The sequence below is a fragment of the Adiantum capillus-veneris genome, chromosome 3, assembly GCF_014529385.1.
Source record: "Adiantum capillus-veneris isolate H3 chromosome 3, ASM1452938v2, whole genome shotgun sequence".
NCBI classification, from domain to species: Eukaryota; Viridiplantae; Streptophyta; class Polypodiopsida; order Polypodiales; family Pteridaceae; genus Adiantum; species Adiantum capillus-veneris.
The window spans coordinates 168,387,228-168,409,570 of NC_140933.1; the positions used below are offsets into that span (position 1 = coordinate 168,387,228).

Sequence of the window (22,343 nt, forward strand, 5' to 3'; positions counted from 1 at the left end):
GCCCCCATCAAGGAAGAAGAGGAGGGAAGAGAGAGAGAGAGAGAGAGAGCGCCACCCATTGCTACTCCAACAACAAGCAAAAATGGTTTTTTTTGTTACGGGGCCTCAGAGCCTCCTTCATTGTCTATACACCTTGAATAATGTGATGTTCATCAATGGTAGTGGACAAAACATTTTTAAAAAATCGTCAAATATGACCGAATATTTTTGAAAAAAAAGAGAGCTAGAACCACCCATCATCCGCGTGCAGATGGAAGTGCTTTAGTCCTCCTTTTTTTCAATATAATTTGAATTTGACAAAAATTTTCCATTTTTACAATTTTAAAAAAATGGGACTAAAGCCTCCCCATCATCTGTGTGCGCGCGGATTGTGGGGGCGCTCTAGCTCCCCTTTTTTTTCTAAAATTATTCAACAAATTTTTTAATCATTTTTGCCTTTTTAAGCAGGTCTCTCTAAGTGTAGCACCTAAAATATTATCCTTTTATTTTTACTCTGTACGTCAATACTATGGTTGATTTATGTACATTTCACTAAAGTACTTGATCAATAGGGGGACTCGGCTCTAAGCATTCGCAAAAAAAAAAAAAGGTAAGCTGGAGCACCCCTATTGTCCGCATGCGTGCGAAAGATGAGGGGGCTCCAATCCCCTCCTTTTTTTCAAATGCGTGAATGAAATAAAAAAAATTCAACGAGCGGATGATGAGGGGGCTCCAATCCCCTCCTTTTTTTCAAATGCGTGAATGAAATAAAAAAAAAATCAACCAGCATGAACCCCTCACCCATCAATGCTCCATGGCAAACATCGTCAAAAGCGGGAAGTTTTGCTTTAGGATTCGATGTATCTTCTGCAGATGCAACTTATTTGCCGTATTTACTTATCTAGTTTTGCTTGATAGTCGATGTATCTTCTGCAGATGCAACTTATTTGCCGTGTCCACACTGTGTTATAGGCAACGTGCTCACATGGGTACTTTTTTGCTTTTCCATTTCCTGTGTGTGACAAAGACCTAATTCTAAGAAAACAAGTCTAATGCTCTCAAAAAAGAGGGGGGGGGGGGCGCGGGGGCGGGACGGGGGTGAGGGCGGGGGCGCCCCCATTCTTGCAGGCTCAACTGCTTGCCTTCCATCCTAACCAACCCTAGATGCCGATGTTGATGATGATGCAACCATCATTAACGCCTTCCTCAGAACCTCGACTGCTGAAAAACTTGTAGTGGACGCTCAACCCATGCCTTTTGCGACAATCCCCATGAAGCAGTCTCATTAAAACTCTCTGATGACACTTCTCAAAGCCCACGCCTCCTATGGCGAGCTCTTGCATGAGCACACATACACAACCTCCTGCTTCTGGTGGCGCCATGGTTTGTGCCATTCGCCATGCACCCCACCTGGATGTCTCCGGTGCCGCCATCGCTTCGACCAAGATAGTTGTCAAAGTTGCGTTGTCCCACCTGCAGACAAGCCTGCTGCGGCCATTACCACCGCCACACCTCTCAAGTTAAAAGCTATCGCAGCCAAGAAGGTTGCCCTTGCTGTCGCAATTGCTAATGTCAAAAAATTGTCCAAAAACCCTGGCCATCAAAACCCCTTGCTGACACCGCATGAGGTAGTGTATCTACATGTCATGGTCACCCAACCCCACCCCAACAACATGCCCTCACTTGTCGCCAGCTAAAACATTGCAGAGCTTCTTACCCCACCCCAACAACATGCCCTCACTTGTCGCCAGCTAAAACATTGCAGAGCTTCTTGTTGAAACTTGGCTTGGGAGGGGCTGGAGCCTCCTCATCGTCCGCGCGCATGGAGCCCCCCCCCCCCGGGCTCAGAGGTGGCGTAAACCGCGCCTTGAGCTTGTTTTGAAATTTGGCCCAATTGAAAGAAAGGGGCACGTCTTCTTCGGCTTTCTCTAGGTGCGCGACCAATTGTGCCTCTTGCCATGCGTGATACCAAATAATGGCATTACCGGCAAGACACACGACTGTCGTTAACACTTTGCTATTTTTTATTTTCTTAGTTGTCGCAAAGTAAGCAGTAAATTGATGCAACCAAGAATGAATAACATTAGCATCCCTCTTACCGTCATAGTTACTGAACGTCAATTTCTCAGTGAGACTGGATTGTTGGATCCGCATCTCTACTTGTGCTACTTGATAAATTGCCCACATCGACTTTGATCGGCTCGAACTTCGAGGTGAGTACATATAGGACCAACTCTTGCATGTGTTGTTCTCTGTGCACCTCACGATCTGATTCCAAAGCCGTTTGCCTTTCTTCCGCCGCTATGCGTTGGGCTTCACGGGCTTGCTCACGCTAAGGATCCATAACTGCCCTTCTTTCTTTGGCCGCGCGCTTGCTCACGCTCCAAGGCTGCCTTTCTTTCTTCGGTCACCAAGCACGCTTGCTCACGCTCACGCTCCAAGGTTGCTTTTCTTTCTTCGCACTCACGATCCAAGGCGATCTTCCTTTCTTCGCGCTCGCGATCCAAGGTGATACGTTGAGCCTCTTGTTGTAGCATCATGTCCATCGACTTAACCAAAGCCTCCATAAGATTTGGTGCAACTTGTGGCGTAGATGGGGAAGGGGGAGGGTCGAAAAAAAATCCTCCTAGTGGGGAAAATTCTTCGTCACCACGTCCACTCTCATCACCTTCATGCAAAGTATCCATTCCGTTTTGGATGATGACCATACACTGAGATCTCGGGGTACTTAAGTTCTCGAGGAACTTGGGGTCTTGAGGTTCTTGGGTTCTTGAGATTCTTGAGTTCTTGAGGTCTTGAGGTTCTTGAGGTTCTGTAGCTTGCAATGGGTGTTTGAGAAGGCTTTTCTCTTACCCAAGCTCAACTCTTCCCTGTGGGCGCACCCCTTAGCGGCCTTGCGCTCACACCAAAGTTTCTTTTTACCACCTCACGTCGATTGGCTGGCCGCTAAGTGCACGGTCCACTCTCAAATGAGTGAAAAGAGGAACAAGGGGAGGTTGGATAAGCCCTTCTTTCTTGGGCTACCTGTCACTCTTCAAAACCACGAATAGGAATCGACACACACAAGTGGATTTGTGTTACGTGTGACCGCAACAAGGAAAACAGTTCTTGTGGTTCTTTCCTTGAGTGATACAGAACACTGCCAAAGCTCTGATACCAATGTAAGGTGCAATGGAAGTGAATGTTGATATTGCTCAAGATGAGTGCTCCGAACTGTGCTCAAGGGTTCCTTTTACTGACGGAAGGGAGAGCCATTTGTTCCTTTAGAGAGAGAATGAAATGATCACAAACAAAGTGAATGCTACTGTGAATGAAGGTGTTGAGAGAGAGAGAGAGAGAGAGAGAGAGAGAGAGAGAGAGAGAGAGAGAGAGAGAGAGAGAGAGAGGGAGAGAGAGAGAGAGAGAGAAGAATACGACACCAGATGGTTCTCAAACCCTTATCCAAGGGCCCCCCCTCTCTATGGTGAGAGGTATATGCTATAGATTGCACAAATGGTCTAGATGCAATGGACTTGCCGACGATGTCGACGACAATGATGATTACAACGAGGATGGGCTGAAAACTGAAAACGCTAGGGCTGAAATGTTGAAATCTGCAAAACGCTGACTTTCAGCTAAATACTGACACTGTATCGGTGACGATGCTGATGACGACAACTTGACGATGATGTGCTGAAAACACAGATGCTGAAACCTGAAAATAGTGGACACAAACTGTAAACACTGGCTAACTCGACGGTACGATGAGATCTGTTGCGGGTAGGTGAGATCTACAAGGCTAGGGGTTGGATCTGCTGTGGCTAAGTGCTAGAAATAAAAAACATTGATGTGCTAGGCTGATCTGGCACTGAAAGTTTACAAACTCTAGGCTTGATCTGTAAACTGAAAACGCCAGGCTAATCTGTTGCAAAAACGCTAGAGAAATTGCATCCAAAAATGCTATCTGTTGCTATTGGTTGAAAACCCTAGGTTGTCTTTTGCCGATCTTGCTGAGGAGAGAACAATGCAAGCTGCTGAAAGTTCTTCTGTCTCTTTTGCTAATAAGTGCTAGCGCTAGGTTTCTTTTATAGTGCCTTAGCAATTCTCCCCGCTCACTTTTCCAACAAAAGTCACTTATTAAATAATAAGTGAAAATTGGGTATTTTGGGGAAGAGGGTTCTATGATCTGTAAAATGCTCATGATGGGTATTCAATGTCATGCTGATGATCATGTTGTGTGCAACCAGAGGATATGCAACTAATCTAAGTGCCTGGACATGCACGGCCTGCTCACAGGCTCACAAAGGTGCCAGAAAACTTCCTAAGCTGACTTGAACCCTAGACCTGAGATCCACATGAACATAGGATTAGATGTGCATGTGACAGAGTCAAATCCCCATGACGTCCAAGGAGGCTAGTTGAATAACTAATCCGACTCTTCCAGCAACACTTCCACTTCACTTCAAAGAGACCACCCCACTACACATGCCCTAATCATGTAGTAGCCTTGGTGTTTAGAATGGCTCTAAAGAAAAAGCTACCAATGCTAATCGACCATGCTTCATATGTGCTAAACATTCCTTAAGAGCACAAAGAAGTCTAGTGGTATCAGCTACTTGGGAGCACCATATGTACTGACCAAAATTGGTTATCATCAACATCGGCATCTAGGGTTGGTTAGGATGGAAGGGAAGCAGTTGAGCCTGCAAAAATGGGGGCGCCTTAAGTACGTTGGAGAGTAAGGCAGGTGTTGAGAAGCCGGGAGTCCTTCGGGCTCAGAGTTGGGTCACCCCACGAAGGGTGCGGCTTTGGAGGGAGCATGGCAAACTCACTTGCATGAGGGCCGCCAAGAGAATAAGTGCAAGAGGCTACCCTGTTCATTTATAATCTGAGGCGGACAACCCAATGCTAAACTATTTGAACCAAAGATCTTTAAAACAAAAGGCCCAGTTCCAAACCACCACAAGATGACCTGATGCAATTTGACCATGAAAAGGAAAATCTTAAACATTGGTCTTTGATCAAAAGTGTATTTGCCTCTACAATTATGTATGTATGTCAGTACTACAGGCATACAAGGCTTATATAACCAACGTCCTTTATACACTAAATTCATATGTGCATATCTGTGGCATGATTCACCCTCATTTTGTATGCGCATTCTTTTATATATGTGTCTCCAAGTAAATGTTGTAGCTTGCCTTACAAGTACTTGGGCATCCCATATATCTCTGTAAAGTGCAATTTCATTACACATGTCACAAAAGATAATTGGGCTACTAGGAGAAATTTGCACAATAAAAGTGGTCATGGTGATATACATTGTCTGTATTGAACCTTGCTACAAATGCTACTAAAGTAGACGTGGGGCAAGTGTAGATGAAAAGAAACACCCCAAAACAAAGCAAACAAATGCATTTTACGTGATGACTGATGAGAAATCAAAGAGCCACTTATGAGAAAAGGGTGGATGACCGCCACCAAGACGATGCAGGCACTGGTATGTATAATATTATTGTGAGGTCTCATGTCAAAGTAACCTATTTTTTATGCTTTTTGCATTTTTAGGGGGGGTTCATATGAGTAATTTGGAGCAATTATAGATAAGCAAGATCTCGCATTAGAAGCATTTGTAGGACAACGTACTTTAGACCTCTTGTCAATGAATGGGAAGGGTGGTCGATCCGTCCCAATGTGGTGCAGCATCACGTGGGTTGGAATGCAGGCGGATGTAGGGATGACAGAGATTCAAATCCTCCTAAAGCTTGAGTCTCATGAGCGTTTGTTGGTCGTAACCATCACCATCCTCTCTCTCTCTCTCTCTCTCTCTCTCTCTCTCTCTCTCTCTCTCTCTCTCTCTCTCAAATAGCTAACCGGGAGCGACATCCATTATTCTAATCGGACGTCATCAAATTGGCTATGGTAGACGAGCTTGACCAAAAAAATGGCTACGGTAGATGAGTTGGCATAACAAAAATGGCTATGGTGGTAAGAAGGGAATGTACCTACATGACAACGTTAAGGAGCCTGTGTGTGTGTGTATGTTTGTGTGTGTGTGTGTGTGTGTGTGTGTGTGTGTGTGAGAGAGAGAGAGAGAGAGAGAGAGAGAGAGAGAGAGAGAGAGGTTTGGAAGGTTAGTAGTTGAGAGGATTTCATGTAATCAACTACTATTGTGTGGACGTACATGCAGTCTCGAGAGCAACTAAAGGAAGGGGCATTGAAAATTAGAAGGTGAAGGAGGGAGTGTATTCCTACATTTTGTAACTTAGAGTTCTTGAAGAGGCCCACATGGGCCAAGTTTCTTTCCTTCCTCTGTGTGGTCTCTTTGTCTTCCAAAATGGTTTGCCAACACGTTAAGTTTAAGGTAAGTGTCATCAATATTATGGACAATGAAGTCTCCTTAACGTTGAGCATGAATAAGTACATATGCTCTCTCTAGACATTTCATTTTGATGTTTTGAGTTGCGTGTTTTATGTACATGGTGACCACATGACTTAGACATGGCCTTATGGTGGCTGTGTGACTTGATTATGTGATTTGAGGTTTTCTATGTGGTATGATATGCATATCATATTGCATATGCTACTTGGAATCAAATTTGGTTTTGGGTTTCTTCAATTGATGTGCTAGGATCGTGCTAGGTTACTTTGAGACTATGGCAGGTATGGTGCTTGGTATTCTTTAGAATATGATGTTCAAACAAAGCTAATTAGAAATGGTGCTTTTTCTAAAGTTACATTTCAGGCTAATAAGATAAATGCATAGCATACATTCCCACAAGCAAAGACATGCATGGATGTTACATTTGATTTTTTGGCGATTGAAGGATTACACAATTTAATGTAGATTTTTCTCATGCCACACTAATATTTGAAGATATCATTAGTGCAATATGAGCATTGAAAAGCTCAAAAATAATGTTTCAATTCCAAAAGATAAAAAAGGAAAGCTCGCAAATATAAAACCCCCAAGAAAGAGAAGCCTATAGTACCGACTGCTTAGAATTGAATTATTAATAAACCTTGCTAACTACCTTTGTCTTACAAGTCATCAGCCATGCTTGACTTGCTTTTAATGCTAGCCAACCTTGCCTTATCATTTAAATCCTTGGATGGCTTATCCTTGTTTTAGCCTCGCTCCTTAAATCTAGACGTAGTCACATTCCTTGCACAGATAAACTTTCAAGGGCAAAGTTATGATAGCCATACTACATACGAGCTTGCCACAAATGGTTGACCGTGTCAATAATCGGCCTTCTCAAGTTGTACGCCTATAGAAAAACACACACATAGAAGCTGTGTGGGAGCATTGGCAAATAAGCATGGGCTTCCCTTGGCATTGGCCCTACATCTTCCAAGGGTGGCTTCTTTTTGGCCTCAACTTGGATTTGCATAGTCACATCGGCAATTTGCATCAACAACTATGACATCAACATGTCTCTCAATCTCCACCTCATCCTAGTTGTGTCCAAGTTTTGGATCGGGTGCCTGAATGGTTTCTCACAATGTAAGATGTTATGGTAAACCCATACATCAAGGACCCATCCACTATTGATCTCAAGAGTTTATGAATATAGCTAGACATGCTATTGGGTGATAAGCCCACATACAAATGCATGAAAGCTATTAGAACTCAGATCAAGGACATGTTGGTCACGCTGCAAATTGAAATGGCGGTTCTTGACAACAAAGTCAAGATACTCTTGGAATGTAAGCCACCAATAGCAGAGGGCCACATACCAGAATGACCCTTAGAGACGAATTTCAAAAGCCTCTATCATTTAGTTTGCATTTTCAGAAAGATGATGTTAAGTATGGAGCCTGATTTAGCCTTGTAATTTTCTGTGGTAAAAGCGCACATTTGTAAGGCCCCCATTATGAGGAGAAGCCATCGTGCGTAAAGGAAAATCACTCACCGGAAACCAAAATTTTCATGGCCAAAAAATAGGGGCAACTTTAGGGGCCTCGGGGGCGGAAGCCCTCGAGACTTTTTTTCCCCTCGCCGGAATATTCCTTTTTGCCGGAATGTTATGGCCGGACGGCGGCCGAAAAGTGGTCGGAAAACAACCGGTCGGTTGGCCGGTGGCCGGTGGTCAATGGCCGGTGGCTGAATTCAAAAGCGGATTTGTCTACACAAGGGCGGCCACACATGGGCGGATTGGAGGGTCCGATTTGGACTTATTCACACAAGGGCGGCTACACATGGCTGCCTCTCATAAGAGAGGGCAGCCCTTTTGGCCTATAAAAGGAGGCCATTTCTACACACATTTCATAGTGTGAAGTTGATGCAACAAGGTGAGTGTGAGGTGGTGAGAGTGAAGCAAGGCGGGAGCTCCATTTAGGGTATAATCCCTTTGTAAACTACTTCTTGTTTTGAAGTACTAAAGCCATTGAGTGGCTGCTTTTCCGTGGACGTAGCCCACATTGGGTAAACCACGTATATCGTGTGTACTCTCTCTCTCTCTCTACTCTATAATCTCGTGTATGTAAATCTGTCTCTCTCCATTAAGTAATCTACTCAATTATCTATTTAGCTACGTCTTATTTCCTAACAGATGATGCAATAGGAGAATCAGACAGTTATGAACTTCATTGAATTCATTTCAGATTCTCAAGTCCTCATGTATGCAATACTTTCTACAAGGGCTAAACTCCCTAGGTTATTTCCAACAAAAGTATATCAAGATAGTTGATGATCTAAGGGACTTGTATGAAAGAGATACCACTGAATGGATATCTTGGAACTACATCTTCGTTGAATCCCTGAAGAAGGATCAAGCGGATGACCTGTTAGATGTCGTATATACATTCAAGCTGAAAATGGGATAGTGGCACATTCAGACACAACTCATCAAGATCACTAATGAGCTTCTCTAACTCACAGTTGAGGCTTCCAAAATCTTAGAAAAGGATCTAGAAAATAGAGCATCTTTAAACCTTAGTTCAGTGAGATGGATGAAAATCTCTTTGAAGGAAGAATAAAGTACAACCAGCTACTTCCAAAAGGCTGGATTCACATAACCTCTTATTGTTACAAGTTGTCCAGGGTCGGACTCATTGGAGGCAAAAGAACTTTGTATGATCTTGATACAAAGACCTGGCATGCCTTAACACCTTATGAGGTAGAAATGAAGACTATGCACAAGGACCAGCTTGAGAAGGAGGATCTCTACCATCTAATTCAGAGACAGAATCAAGGGGGCTCCAGTGTGCCACCAAGAGTACTTTACAAGCCTCTAAGGAAGAAGGCTCCCGACCAAGGGAAGACAGTCCGGTGGATTGATACTACTTGAATGATCATAGGGGTCTCCTGAAATCTTGGAAACATTCCAAAAATCAAAGAAAAGAGGGAAGGAAATGTAAACGGTGGGAATAACCTCCAAATGAAGATTCAGATGGGTGGCGGGGCTAGTATTACCTAGACCAGGAACTACAATAGTTGATATAGGGGACAATCGTTTAAAGGCCTAGTCCGACAACCATACATAGGGTTCACTACTCTTATATACAGAGGAAGGCTTGCTAGTCTAGAGAAGTGTTAACCGGCCACCCAACCCATTCTAATCTTATTGTAGGACTAGCAAGAACCTCACATTAATTGTCAATATGAGGAATGTAGTAGATCTAACTAGGGCATGGTGGCAAACAAGGAGTTTTCAAATTCCTCGAAAACAATATCTGTGCAAGCTACAATTTGACGCTCTTACTTAAACGATCCCAAATCACCAAAGTCTAGTCTATGAATAATTGTCAATCTTTATTATTTCGATGGCAAACCAAAATCCAAATGCAGCCAATATTGTTGTAATGAAAAAGAGAACTAGTATGGCCAATCGTATGGTCTCAAAAACTTCAACTAGTGGGCAGATGCAAAAAGGAAACTAGTATCTAACCCTTACTCTAACAGGTCATGAAAATCATTGTTTAAAATATTCCAGTACTTAGGAATGAGAAGATCTATCCTGTGAAATTGAAAATTCTTCAATCTCATACCCAAATCTCAAGATACAACATCAAACAGCTTGTAGGCACTTGTCGCCAACAAACTTAAGAAATAGCATGCGAGGCTTGCATCAATTGGACGAGCCTTCCTCTAGCAATACGTGGAAGAAATTGTAATTGAAATGTGTCAATGTATGTGGGAGGAAAGATTAGCTAAAGATCACAAATACACATGCATAATGTTGTACTCTCAAACATGTTCTTCTCTTTAATCAACTTGTAAAATAAGTTTAAAAAGTGGCATTTATACTTCGGTCCTTGGTCATAAGTGAATGAATATTTAGCAAAATAATAGAAATAAGAAGTAATAGATACAATTTGAATGCTTGTAGCCCTGACACAATGACAAATGACTCATAATAACATCTGTAATAATAATAAAAATACAATTCGAGTGGACAACTTGACATTGGTTGATGATCCTAAATTAATGGAAAATTGAGAAGCTCATGATCTTCTATTAGAAAATATTATCTATTGGGATTGCCGCTAATGTTCACCCCCTATTTAGACATGTCATTCCTTAACATGAGGGTTTCTAGGCTACATGCATTCTCTCTTCTTTGTATGTGCTTCAAAGCATATTTATGCAAAGCTTCTTGTCCTTCTTTGACATGTATTCTCTTGTGACAATTTTGTAGCTCAATGGCAAAGTACACCACAAATCTAGCACTTATGTTCAATAGGGCAGGCCCCAAAACTCACCCTTGTCCTGAATGTGAAAAAACTTGTGTATAAGGCCTCCTTGGATGTTTGCATGAATGAAGATGGTAGGAACATGATCCTGGCATAAAATCCAATAGAGGATTTTGTTGATATGTTGCTATGGATGGGTTTCCTAACCTCACTCTTATCTTATTGTAGACATAGCGAGAACCACAAACATAATCGTCAATCCATGGGACGAAGCTGACTCAACTAGTGCATGGAGGCTACAAGAGGGTGTCAATCTCTTTAAAAAAAACAGACAACTCGTATCTAACACAAGATACACTCAAATGACCTAAGTCATCAAAAGCTAGTCGCTAATTGACAAGAAAACCATGATCGTTAAAACATCAAACCACATCCGAATGCTACGAAACTTCTAGGACAAGTATATAAGACCTAAGCACACATGCTTATGGTCTCAAATCTCACTTTCAATGAAGTGAAAAAAATGTGATTATTAACAGTAGTAAGATTTTGACCTAGTTGTTTCTGACCCCAAATGCATCTATATGATTAGCAATGATGCCCCAATACCCGTCTATGCTTACTTTGTGATTTCTTAGCTTAAATTCCTACTTATGATGAAACTAGGCCACGGGTTGGCAACGTCCAAAGCTACGATTTACCATGATATGTTTACGTCAATGTGTAGAGCTCTTACCTGTGGTTGCAACGCAACAGACGTAAGCTCACGCTGTGTATTTCCTAAGCTGGAGAAGGAGAGAAATGAGCACCGTAAGCTCACGCTGGGTATTTCCTATCCAAAAACTTGAAAATAAATTTATAAATTGGTCTTTATACCTTAGTCAAGGTTTCTTTGGTCAAAAACTAATCCTCTAGGAGCTCTAACTAAGGATAAATTGATACAATCTGGAAGCTTATAGCTCCGGCTCATAGATTACAATATCCACTCATTCAATAGGATTTACAACATTCCCAATTTATCAAAAGAATAAGTTTTTTTACAATAAAGCTCCCAAAAAATGTTACATGGGTTAGCTTACTACTAACATCCCCCCCCCCCCCCCCCCCCCTTCAACTGTGTCGTCCCTTGACGCAGTTTCATGGACTGAAATAGTCTTCGGGTTGACAGCGGCTGGCGAGGCAGTCTTTAAGAGCTTGAAGCACTTTTTGATATCGGATACGTTGTTCTTTCTCAGGGACTTGAAAAAACTAGATAGTAACTTTATTCTTTAGTTCTATGGATGAATATCCGATGAACCTTGCTGTTAAATTGTTTATCACTGGTCTGAAAATCTTTGTATGCCATGTAAAGAACCCGGTGTAAAAAGATTCTTTGAATGCCAACATATTTCTCGATAGCAAGAACATGCATCTGGCATAGATGCCATAAAGGAATTCTTCTGAAGGTTGCCCACTCAAATCATAGCATAATCCTTGGTTCTAAAAAGAATATCCATGGGGCTCCTGCTTGTTCAAGCTCATGAAAAACCTGGGTACATGTGAGTAGTATTCTGTAGATTTTAAAAAGCATAGCAAACAAGAGATCAAGGAGGCTCCTGAAAAATTTCATGAAGCCCAGTAGGGTTTTCACCACGTATTCTTCAGTTGCCTGTCCTTTCTCTGGAGTTGGCAGTTTCAGGTAGTTAAGCCAAGTCGGCCTTTTCTTCTTTAGTGCTTCATGTGCTTGCCACGTCCTTACCCTTGGTAGAGGAGAGAATATTGGATCCTTCTGTATTGATGCTGGTGATCTTGTAAACAAGATGAGATGCCTTGAGTTTTTGTTGAGCCAATTTTTCCTCCATGTGGGGTGGAGAGCATCTGACCCCTGTTCTTGCATATCCTTGTAGAGTCTTTCTTTTACTTGTAATAGCTCCACCTTTATCAAAGGATAAGGCATCAATTGTTGATGCCAGTGAGAATCGATTTGAATGGGAGTGAGATGAGTTACATTGACAGAGTGAAGAACCCTTAACTCCCAATCCATAGCCTCTTTCCATTCAACATCCATTTTGTGAACAATCTGCTCTTTAAGTGCATCCTCTTCAACTTTAGAGAGCTAGTCCATTGGCACTTGCTCCTCCTTTGTGATTCGTACATGGAATTCAAAACTTCCTGTCTGCTCTTCAATTGGTTGTGTTTCCATTTCTGCAAAGGATATTGACGATATCTCTAGATTCGGTTGTTTAGATGTACCTGACTCCTCCTGAGTTTCCACATTTCCTTCTCTTAGCAAACTGATTGGATTTCTTCAATACCGCTATCTCTTTAAGTAATTGCTCTTCCCTTTGCATACACATTAGAGCGAGGTCCCTTCTTTGTTCTTGTTCTAGCTTCAACTCAAGTTCCAAGTCTTTGTTTCTCTTTTCTAAAGTCTTGTAAACTTCATCAGTCCCCTCAAGAGTGAAGCCACTGCTAGGTTTTTCCATATTTGCTTTAGAAATGCCGCTTGGTCATTGATTCTCTGCTCTGAGTATTGCAAAGATGCATTTACTACATTCAACTATACTTGGATTTTGTACTGAATGAGTAGTGCTCATAAGTTCATTTGTTACTTCAGTCAGCTGGTGGTCCTTGCTTTTATAGGCATCCGATAACTTTGTCCCCTAATTCTTCGATTTCCTTCTGTTGCTTTTCCTTAGATGCTTTGGTGTTGTTCTGCTTTGTTCTTGAGCTCTTTGATTTTGCCTTGAATATTTTCAATGATATTCATCCTGTCTTCAAGCGTGCCTTGGAGAGCAGCGATCACCTGTTCAAGTTCTTGAGCTTTAGCACTGTGGCTAAGAGCTGTTGTTCGTATTTTCTCCATCATTAGTTGCATCTGCTTTGTATATTCATTAACTTGGGTGATAACTTCATCCGTTGTTTCCCACTCTTTGGATTCTGCTTGAGGTTCTTTAGAAGTTCCAACCTCATCTTTTGAGGTGAAACAAAATGATGATTTACAAGCCAATTTTGCACAAAAGTAAATAATCGTGTCTATTTACAGTAGTTGAATTTTATGCTTGAAAAAACTATTTTATGACCTACACATCTTCATTACATCTAAAACAAGTCCTAAAATGAGTTTGGTAAGCTCTGGTCATGTCGGCATCACTTTGTGCTCTTGTCGACTCTGAAATCACCGGTTTTTGTTACCACTTGGTGTGTAGGTGAAACAAAATGATGATTTACAAGCCAATTTTGCACAAAAGTAAATAATCGTGTCTATTTACAGTAGTTGAATTTTATGCTTGAAAAAACTATTTTATGACCTACACATTTTCATTACATCTAAAACAAGTCCTAAAATGAGTTTGGTAAGATCTGGTCATGTCGGTATCACTTTGTGCTCTTGTCGACTCTGAAATCACCGGTTTTTGTTACCACTTGTTGTGTAGAGTTGTTTGGTCACTGCTGAAGACATGGACTTGTTCGCTACATAGTTATGATGCTACTCATCCAATTTGGGCTCATTCGGAGTTAGTTTGACTCCATATGTCAAAATTGACGCTTTGTAGTATTCGAGTTGTTTTGTGCTATTAGAGAACTTTCCTTGATTGTTTTCTTGAAACCATCTAGGTACATTGTGGTATAGACCTTGTCTATAAGCTGCCTGTGGAGTCAAAATTCAATTCTGGCATGTGGCAAAAACCTAGATTATTTACTTGGGGACCCCCTCGACCCCTGCCAAATGGTCATCTAATGATATGGAAGTGTTATATTATCTAGGGGCATGCTACGATTCAAATCTTGTCCAATTTGGTTGAGCTGACAGGCCGTTATGGTCGTTTTTGTGTTCTAGGAAATTGTACACAGCTTGGACTCTAGGGTTTTTTCTAGGCTAGACCTGCTACCGGACTGCATAGAAATGTTCTTTGATGAGTTTGTAACTTACCCCTCATGTCTCGTGTGAAGTGATGCTAAGAATGGGTGACTGTGGACTCCGAAAATCGTGCACGAAGAAGGTAAAGAGCTCTCTTCTCCAAGAGTGACTAGTAAAAATGAGGTGATTTTGGGCTACCTAAGATATCTCTACTCGGACTTCCCAAGCTACTATCCACCAGATTCCCCTGTTAGTCCTAATAGGCCATGAAATCAATGTTAGACTTGAAAATTTCCTCAATCGAACTCCGTTAGCTCATTCTGCAAGAATTTGCAAAAATAGGCTTTGACAACCTAATTTAGGCTTCCTGCTTTCGTTTGTTGTTTTGATCAAAAAATTTTGTGCATGTGCATCTTGTTCTTCTGATCATTAGTGTATCTTCAGTTTCTCCAACTGAGCTCATTTGCTATTTATTATTAATTATTGTTTTATTGAAAAAATCAAAGAAAATAATAAATTGCAATGAAAAAGCAAATTGAAAGATCAACAATTAAGAAAATCCATTGAAAAACACTATTTTATTACTTTTTGGTGGATTTCTCCATTTTTAAGCTCCAATATCAAGAAAAATTGATGAAAATAAACAAAAGGTCTACTTTTTGATATAATTTCTGATAGTATATACAATATTTATGCTCATTGGGAGATGTTATCAGTTGAAATTCCCCTTTTGATGATTTTTAAGGGCATTCTTAGGTAATTTTACAAAAACCACACGTTAACATCCAACTTTTTCCTCCCTCTTCAAACATTGCCCTTAATTAATAAAGTTTCCTTCCACCCCCTCCTAGATAGAGTACTCCTGGACGACTGTGTAATGGGTTGAACAACCGTGTCTATGCATAGCCGTGGTTGGCTCTATCATGCTTTGAAGGTCATTGGAATTCAAATCAGTATGCGGTGCAAGAGTTGGGTCTTGAGTAGTTAACTCAAGGGTTTCCGTGGTCGAGGTTTCTTGTTGATGTTTTCTTAATAGCAGATCTTATAATTTATGTGCTCTTTGCCTGATTGTACCATTTGGATGCTTTGGCACACTGGTTTCTTGAGCTATTGGTAACAATGATGACGGTTGCTGAGATTTAACTCTCGATTGGTATTTTGGTTTTCTGTTGATGAGCTGTTGTGTTGGAGTTTTTTGAGATGTAACCTTCCACTGATTCATCGGCTATACAATTTGTGGAAAGATAAAGGCTCTTTTGGTTTCCAAACCCATCTAGTGCTAGTTTCTCTTTTGAAAGATGTTTTTCTCTGATTTGTTAGATGTGAAACTTTCTTCAGTATGGTAGATGAGATTCTGGGCACCCAAATTTGAGATGGATTGTGCCTTGATTTGTGCTTTTGGTACCCAAATCTGCCTGACTCCTTGCATGCTCCTTGTAGCATTTGCTTGTTTAGGGGTTGACATAGATTGATTATTCCCTAGTTTCTTTTGTGGGCGACCTCTTTTCCATTCCTCTTTGCTTGGTGCAATTGGAACTAAGAGTTATCCTCCTTTAAGTGATAGCTTGAGTTGATTGGTGTCCCAATCTGGTACAACCTTGTATGTTCGCATCCACGAGACTCCAAGAATCATTGTTTAATTCATATGTTCATGTCGTATGCATATAAATTGATGAGGGTATGAAAATCCATTTACTATCACATTCAAGTTAACCACTCACAATGCCGGTGTTGGGTTTTTGTTGCATCGTTTGATAGAAGATATTCTCGATGCTAAAGACTAATTCATAGCTTTCTTGTAAGTGGAATAGCTGACTGCATTCATTCGAGCTCTAATATCTACTAATGCATTTGTGCTATGATTGTTCAGTTGTACTGTGATGCAAAGGTCAATTCCATTCAACCATTTATCATCCGTTGATACTGCATCATTTTGTGATTCCCATTTAGTTGGTTCCAAAGTGTTGATGAGAATAGGTGTTTGTTGATTCCCTAAAGTAGCTTTCCTTTTGAGTACTCAAAGTTGAGCTTCCTCTTGAGCTTAATCAATAACCTGTTGTGCTGTCGTTTAATCTTTCTCTACTTTGTTGCATGCATTTTTTCTAGCAAATCATTGGTTAGTGACAAATGGTACTTCTTTAAGCGGCATCCACTAATCCAATTAGCCATTGGTTCACCATCTATAGTGGACATCTTAACTGCTCCACTTGGAGATACATCTTCAATGACAAACGGTCCATTTCCCTTTTTCTTGAATTTGGGAATGTGTTGCTTAAGGGAATAAACTAAAACTAGGTCCATTTTTTGATAATTTTTGTGACTTCATGTGAATCAAAAAATTGTTTTTGCTTCCATTTTTGTGCATAGACGTGAGCTACTACTGCTAGCCTTTGTTCATCAAGCTTTTCTAAATCTTCAAGCCTCTCTGACACTTCATGTCCGGTCCACTCAAGATCTTTAGCTACCCTTAGTGTCGGCAATAGAAATTCCATCGGTAGTATGGCATCAAGACCATAAACAAGGTTAAAGGGTGTAGCATTTTACACTGTCTTGAATGAAACTCTATAAGCCCATAGAGCAACATGTAGATTCATTTCCCAATTAATTCTTCATGAACTAACCACTTTAGTCAATACGAAACTGAGAATTTTATTTGTGTGCTCAGCTTGTCCATTCGCTTGTAGATGATATGGAGCGGATTTGTTATGGATGATCATAAATTCATTCACTCAATTACCTCATTGAGGAAATGAGTTCCCCTATCATTGAAAATTTCCATTGGAAGTCCATATCTTGTGAATACATTCTCATACAAGAATGCGGTTGTGGTTCTAGCACCATTCTTCCTGGTTCCCGTAGCCTCTGCCCACTTGGTCAAATAGTCTGTAAGCTACAATGATATATTGAGCTTGAGTTCTATAAGCCGGTGGTTCTATTGGTCCAACAAAATTTATGCCCCATTTTGCAAAAGCTCTAGCTCCCAACATTGGTCTTAAAGGCATGCTATCTATCCTTGTTGGCATTTTTACTTCTTGGCATGCATCACATCTTCAAACATATTCTTTGGCATCTGCAAAAAGTGTTGGCCACCATATGCCTGTCATTAAAATTTCTCTAGTGGTGGTTTCACTAGGAAAGTGACCTCCAACAAATCCAGCATGTGCTTACTCTAGAGTGGGTATATATTCATCTTCATTTTTGCACAGAGATGCAATGTTGATCCTTTCCTCTTCGATACAATTGGTTTCCAATAAGAGCATAGTCTCTTGCTTCAGTTTCAATAGCTCTTGGGCGGCGTTTACTCATATCCTCCAAAAATGTTTGGCTTGATAAGTAAGTAGCTATATAGTTACTCCACTTAGGAACGAGTGAGATTTAAAATAATTTCACATGAGATATGGGTGTTTGTTTTTGGCATTGAAGACAGTCTTTCACAAATGAGTGAACATCACTCCTCAAGGTTGGCCAAAATCTCCAAGTCTCAGGATCCATTGCATAGTTTGGTCTTCTGCAAAGTGAGTCCTACTATGGTAATGTGTGCTCGATTTAGGTATTGGGTTTTGTCCTCACAATTAATACACAAAAGCAATATCCCATCTTGATTTCTTTTGTATAGCCTTTCAACTAGTAATTGATACATAGCCAATTGTCCAATTAATCTTGGTGTTTTATTTGAAAATCCACTTGAGCTATAGTCATCAATGAAATCATATTTTGTGACCGTTGCAATTAGGGTTGCAAGAAAACACACATAGCTTGGAGAAGACAAAGGAAGATCAAGGCACACAACAGAGAGTGTATTAGTTAGTGTGCAATGGAAAGATAGATAGCCCTAGAATGAATGGGCGTATATACAATGCACGGGGGAAAAAAACCTCCTAGTGAGGGAAAAAATGCCCCGACAATCCTAAGTGTGTTCACACACATCACTACCACACGTATATGGTAAAACCAATGGGTTATCATTTCCACGGAGAACAGATATGCATCTGGTAGATCATTGTCTACCCCTTTTGGTGGTTATCCTGAAATAATCCTTGATAAACAAATATGGTAACAAATCCCCCCTGGAGTGATGTAGTGAACAAGAGCTGGCACATGAGTAAAGGGAAGTTCCAATCCCTGAGGACATGATCAATCCACAAAGGGGAGTAAGCCCAAAGCTTTGCGGAAAGATTTGAACTTCTCATGAGACAATGCCTTTGTGAAAAGATCTGCAAGGTTGTCGTGTGTTGGCACATAAGCCAAGTTAATCTCTCCTACTGAGAGCCTCTCCCTGACATAGTGGTAATGCACCTCAATGTGCTTTGTGCGAGCATGAAAAACTGGGTTCCTCGCAACTACCAATGTGCTCTGACTGTCAGTGTAGATAGTGTCCTGTCCAACACCCAAATCAGCCATAAGGCGTCTGAGCCATACACACTCAACCGTAGCTGTGAAGACTGCCTTGTACTCAGCGTCACAACTCAAAGTGGCCACAGTAGGTTGCTTCTTGCTCAACCATGATATACATGAACTGCCAAGCATGGAAAAAAAACCACTTGTGGACACTCGCGTGTCAAAACAACCAGCCCAATATGAGTCCAAAAAAGCATGTAAATCTAGCGGCAATGATCCCCCCGTGGAATAAAACAAGCCAAGATGTAAAGTGCCACTAAGGTAGCAAAAAATGCTCTTGACAGCCTGCCAATGCTTAGACCCTGGGCTATGCATAAATCTGCTGACCTATGAGACTGCAAACTGAGAATATGGCCTTGTGTTGCATACATAAATGAGGCAGCCAACAACAGTTTGGTAAAGAGTGACATCAGTAGGATCGCTAGCATCATGTAAACTGGGTTCCTTGCAACTGCCAATGCGCTCTGACTATCAGTGTAGATAGTATTGGCAGTGTCCTGTCCAACACCCAAACTAACCATAAGGCATCTGAGCCTTACACACTCAACTGTGAAGACTGCCCTGTACTCAACCTCACAACTAAAAGTGGCCACAGTAGGCTTCTTCTTGCTCAACCATGATATACATGAACTTCCAAGCATGAAACAAAAACCACTTGTGGACACTCGCATGTCAAAACAACCAGCCCAATTTGAGTTCGAAAAAGCATGTAAGTTTGGTGGCAATGATCCCCCCACAAGCCAAGATGTAAAGTGCCACTCAAGTAGCGAAAAGTCTGCTTCACTGCCTGCCAATTCTTAGACCCTGGGCTATGCATAAATCTACTGACTTGTGAGACTACAAACTAAATATTTGGCCTCGTGTTGCATACGTAAATGAGGCATCCAACAATAGTTTGGTAAAGAGTGACATCAACAAGATCACCAGCATCATGTATACTTAACTTCAAACTATTTCCATGGGGGTCGCAATAGGTTTGCAATCCTTAACTCCAAACTTACATAGCAATGTCTCTATGTAACTCTTCTAACAGAAGGCAATATCACCATCACACTGCTTAAACTATATGCCCAAGTAATGATGCAACAACCCCAAATCTTTCATCTTGAAAGTAGCATTCAAATTAGCCTTAAATTCAACAATATGTGCCTCATTGGGACAAGTGATCAACAAATCGTCCACATAAAGGACAACAATGAGAAGTACATCACCCTCATGCTTGACATAAAATGTGCTTTCTGTGGGACTGTTATAAAAGCCTTGTTTGACCAAATGAGTGTCAACCTTCTCATACCAAGCACAAGGAGATTGCTTCAACCCATACAAAGCTTCGTTACATTTTCACACCTTATCCTCTTGTCCTTTCTTGACAAAACCACGAGGCTGAAATACATAAACTTCCTCAAATATATCACCATTCAAGAAAGCAGTAACAATGTCTGATTGATGTACATCCCAACCAAAATGAGCTGCCAATGCACATAGAAAATGCACAGTAGTCATATGACAAGTGGGAGCAAAAGTATCTTCATAATCTATGCCTTTTTGTTGTGCATAACCCTTTACAACAAGTCGAGCCTTATAGCGATCAATCTCACCATCCGGCTTGCGTTTCAACTTATAAACCCACTTCGTACCAATGGCCTATTTACCAGGAGGCAAATCACATGAAGTCCATGTGTCATTTTTGACACAAGAACATGTTGCATCATGTAAGCCCACATAGGGTAATTGTCCCCATCCAATCTATCCTCAGCAGCAAACATCTTGAACACATCTATGTTGTTGTCAGCCATGGTAAATGCTGCACTTGATGTGAAAACTCTCCAAAAAGAGAAGAAACAAAGCGGGAACAACACGTGCTATATAGCGCAACCGTAGAAGACTGAAAGGGACCTGCTATGCAAAAAATGAAATTGACAAAAATCCTGCATGAAATGACAAAATAGCCTTGCATTACTGCCTGTAGTAGAAATGGAGGTTGGAATGTCGACCTGTGAACGCTCACCAAAGCTCACTGAATCAAAGAAAGTGAGCAGGCGTATGCTGGAGCTGCTGGCGACTAAGCCCGGGAGGATGCAATCTGCTCTCATACCAATTATTGGAATTAGGGATGCAGGAAACACACACAGCTTGGAGAAGACGAAGGAAGCTCAAGGCACAGAACAGAGAGTGTATTACTTAGTGTGCAATGGAAAGATAGATAGCCCTAGAATGAATGGGCGTATATACAATGCACGGGGGAAAAAACCTCCTAGTGAGGGAAAAAATGCCCTAGTGGTCCTAAGTGTGTTCACACACATCACTACCACATGTATATGGTAACAACAACGGGTATCATTTCCACGGAGAATAGATATGCATTTGGTAGATCATCGTCTACTCCTTTTGGTGGTTCTCCTAAAATAATCCTTGATAAATGATCTACTCTTTGGTGTGTGGTGCCCTTTTTTACAACTATAGTGAAAAGAATGATCAACCATCTCACTATTCTTTCTGTGTTGCATGGCTAGGTGACCAAATACAATAAAGCTTGGTGGTCCACAAAGAACACAAATTTGTTGGCTAATAGGTAATGTCTATACTTTTGTACGGCATAGATAATCCCTAAACCTTCTCTTTTGGTGGTTGTATAGTTTTTCTCTGCCACATTCAACTGTCTACTGGGTAGAAGCATGTTAGCGTGTCACTGAATATGTTGTCCTAGATAGTGCTTGTTACTTGTGCTTGTTAGCATATACTGAAAATGGATGGGCAACTCCTTTGAATTTCAAATGTTTCATAAAAAAATTATTTTCCCTCCTCATGTGCTTTTGTTTTGAGTTACTGAAGACGATGTGGGGAGTCTCTCTCTCTCTCTCTCTGTCTCTCTCTCTCTCTCTCTCCCCCCCCCCCCTCTCTCTCTCTCTCTCACACACACACACACACACACACACACAGACTAGCACACGGTTTTTTGAGTCTCTCTCTCTCTCTCTCTCAAACTAGCAGGCGGTTTGTTGAGTCTTGCTCTCTCTCTCTCTCTCTCTCTCTCTCTCTCTCTCTCTCTCTCTCTCTCAAACTAGCAGGCGGTTTGCCGAGTCTTGCTCTCGCTCTCTCTCTCTCTCTCTCTCTCTCTCTCTCTCTCTCTCTCTCTCTCTCTCTCTCTCTCTCTCTCTCTCTCTCTCTCTCTCTCTCTCTCTCTCTCTCTCTCTCTCTCTCTCTCTCTCTCGTTCCTTGCATCGGGCATCCTATCTCATAGATGAGTTGTCAAAGCTAAGCTTTTTATCTCGTTCCGACACAGACCTACAGATATGGAGAACCAACAGCCAACATTATCACCACTAGCTCGAATGCTATAAATGGGGCCTTACTGTAATGCGATGGTAAGCAAATCTTATGTGTAGCCCACCCACTCCAAATAAAGTCATTGGTTTTGTAGGTCACATCTATAGTTTGTGAGGGCATTTGTTCATAGTATGTGTGTATTACAGCATCAAGTGTTGACAACTATACATTTAAGTGATTT

The 22,343-nt window shown here is 41.3% G+C and overlaps 1 protein-coding gene across 1 annotated transcript; it reads right to left on the minus strand.

The window, feature by feature from the left end:
- Positions 1–1,139: 1,139 nt before the first annotated feature.
- On the minus strand, positions 1,140–1,412 carry LOC147462156 (uncharacterized). The gene has a single exon (XM_086502826.1). It carries the CDS (start codon positions 1,410–1,412, stop codon positions 1,140–1,142), a length of 273 nt encoding a protein of 90 aa, XP_086358952.1.
- Positions 1,413–22,343: the final 20,931 nt, after the last annotated feature.

Excerpts from the sequence above, each read along its gene's own strand:
- LOC147462156 (XM_086502826.1), bottom strand. The coding sequence starts at position 1,412 with ATGGCGGCACCGGAGACATCCAGGTGGGGTGCATGGCGAATGGCACAA.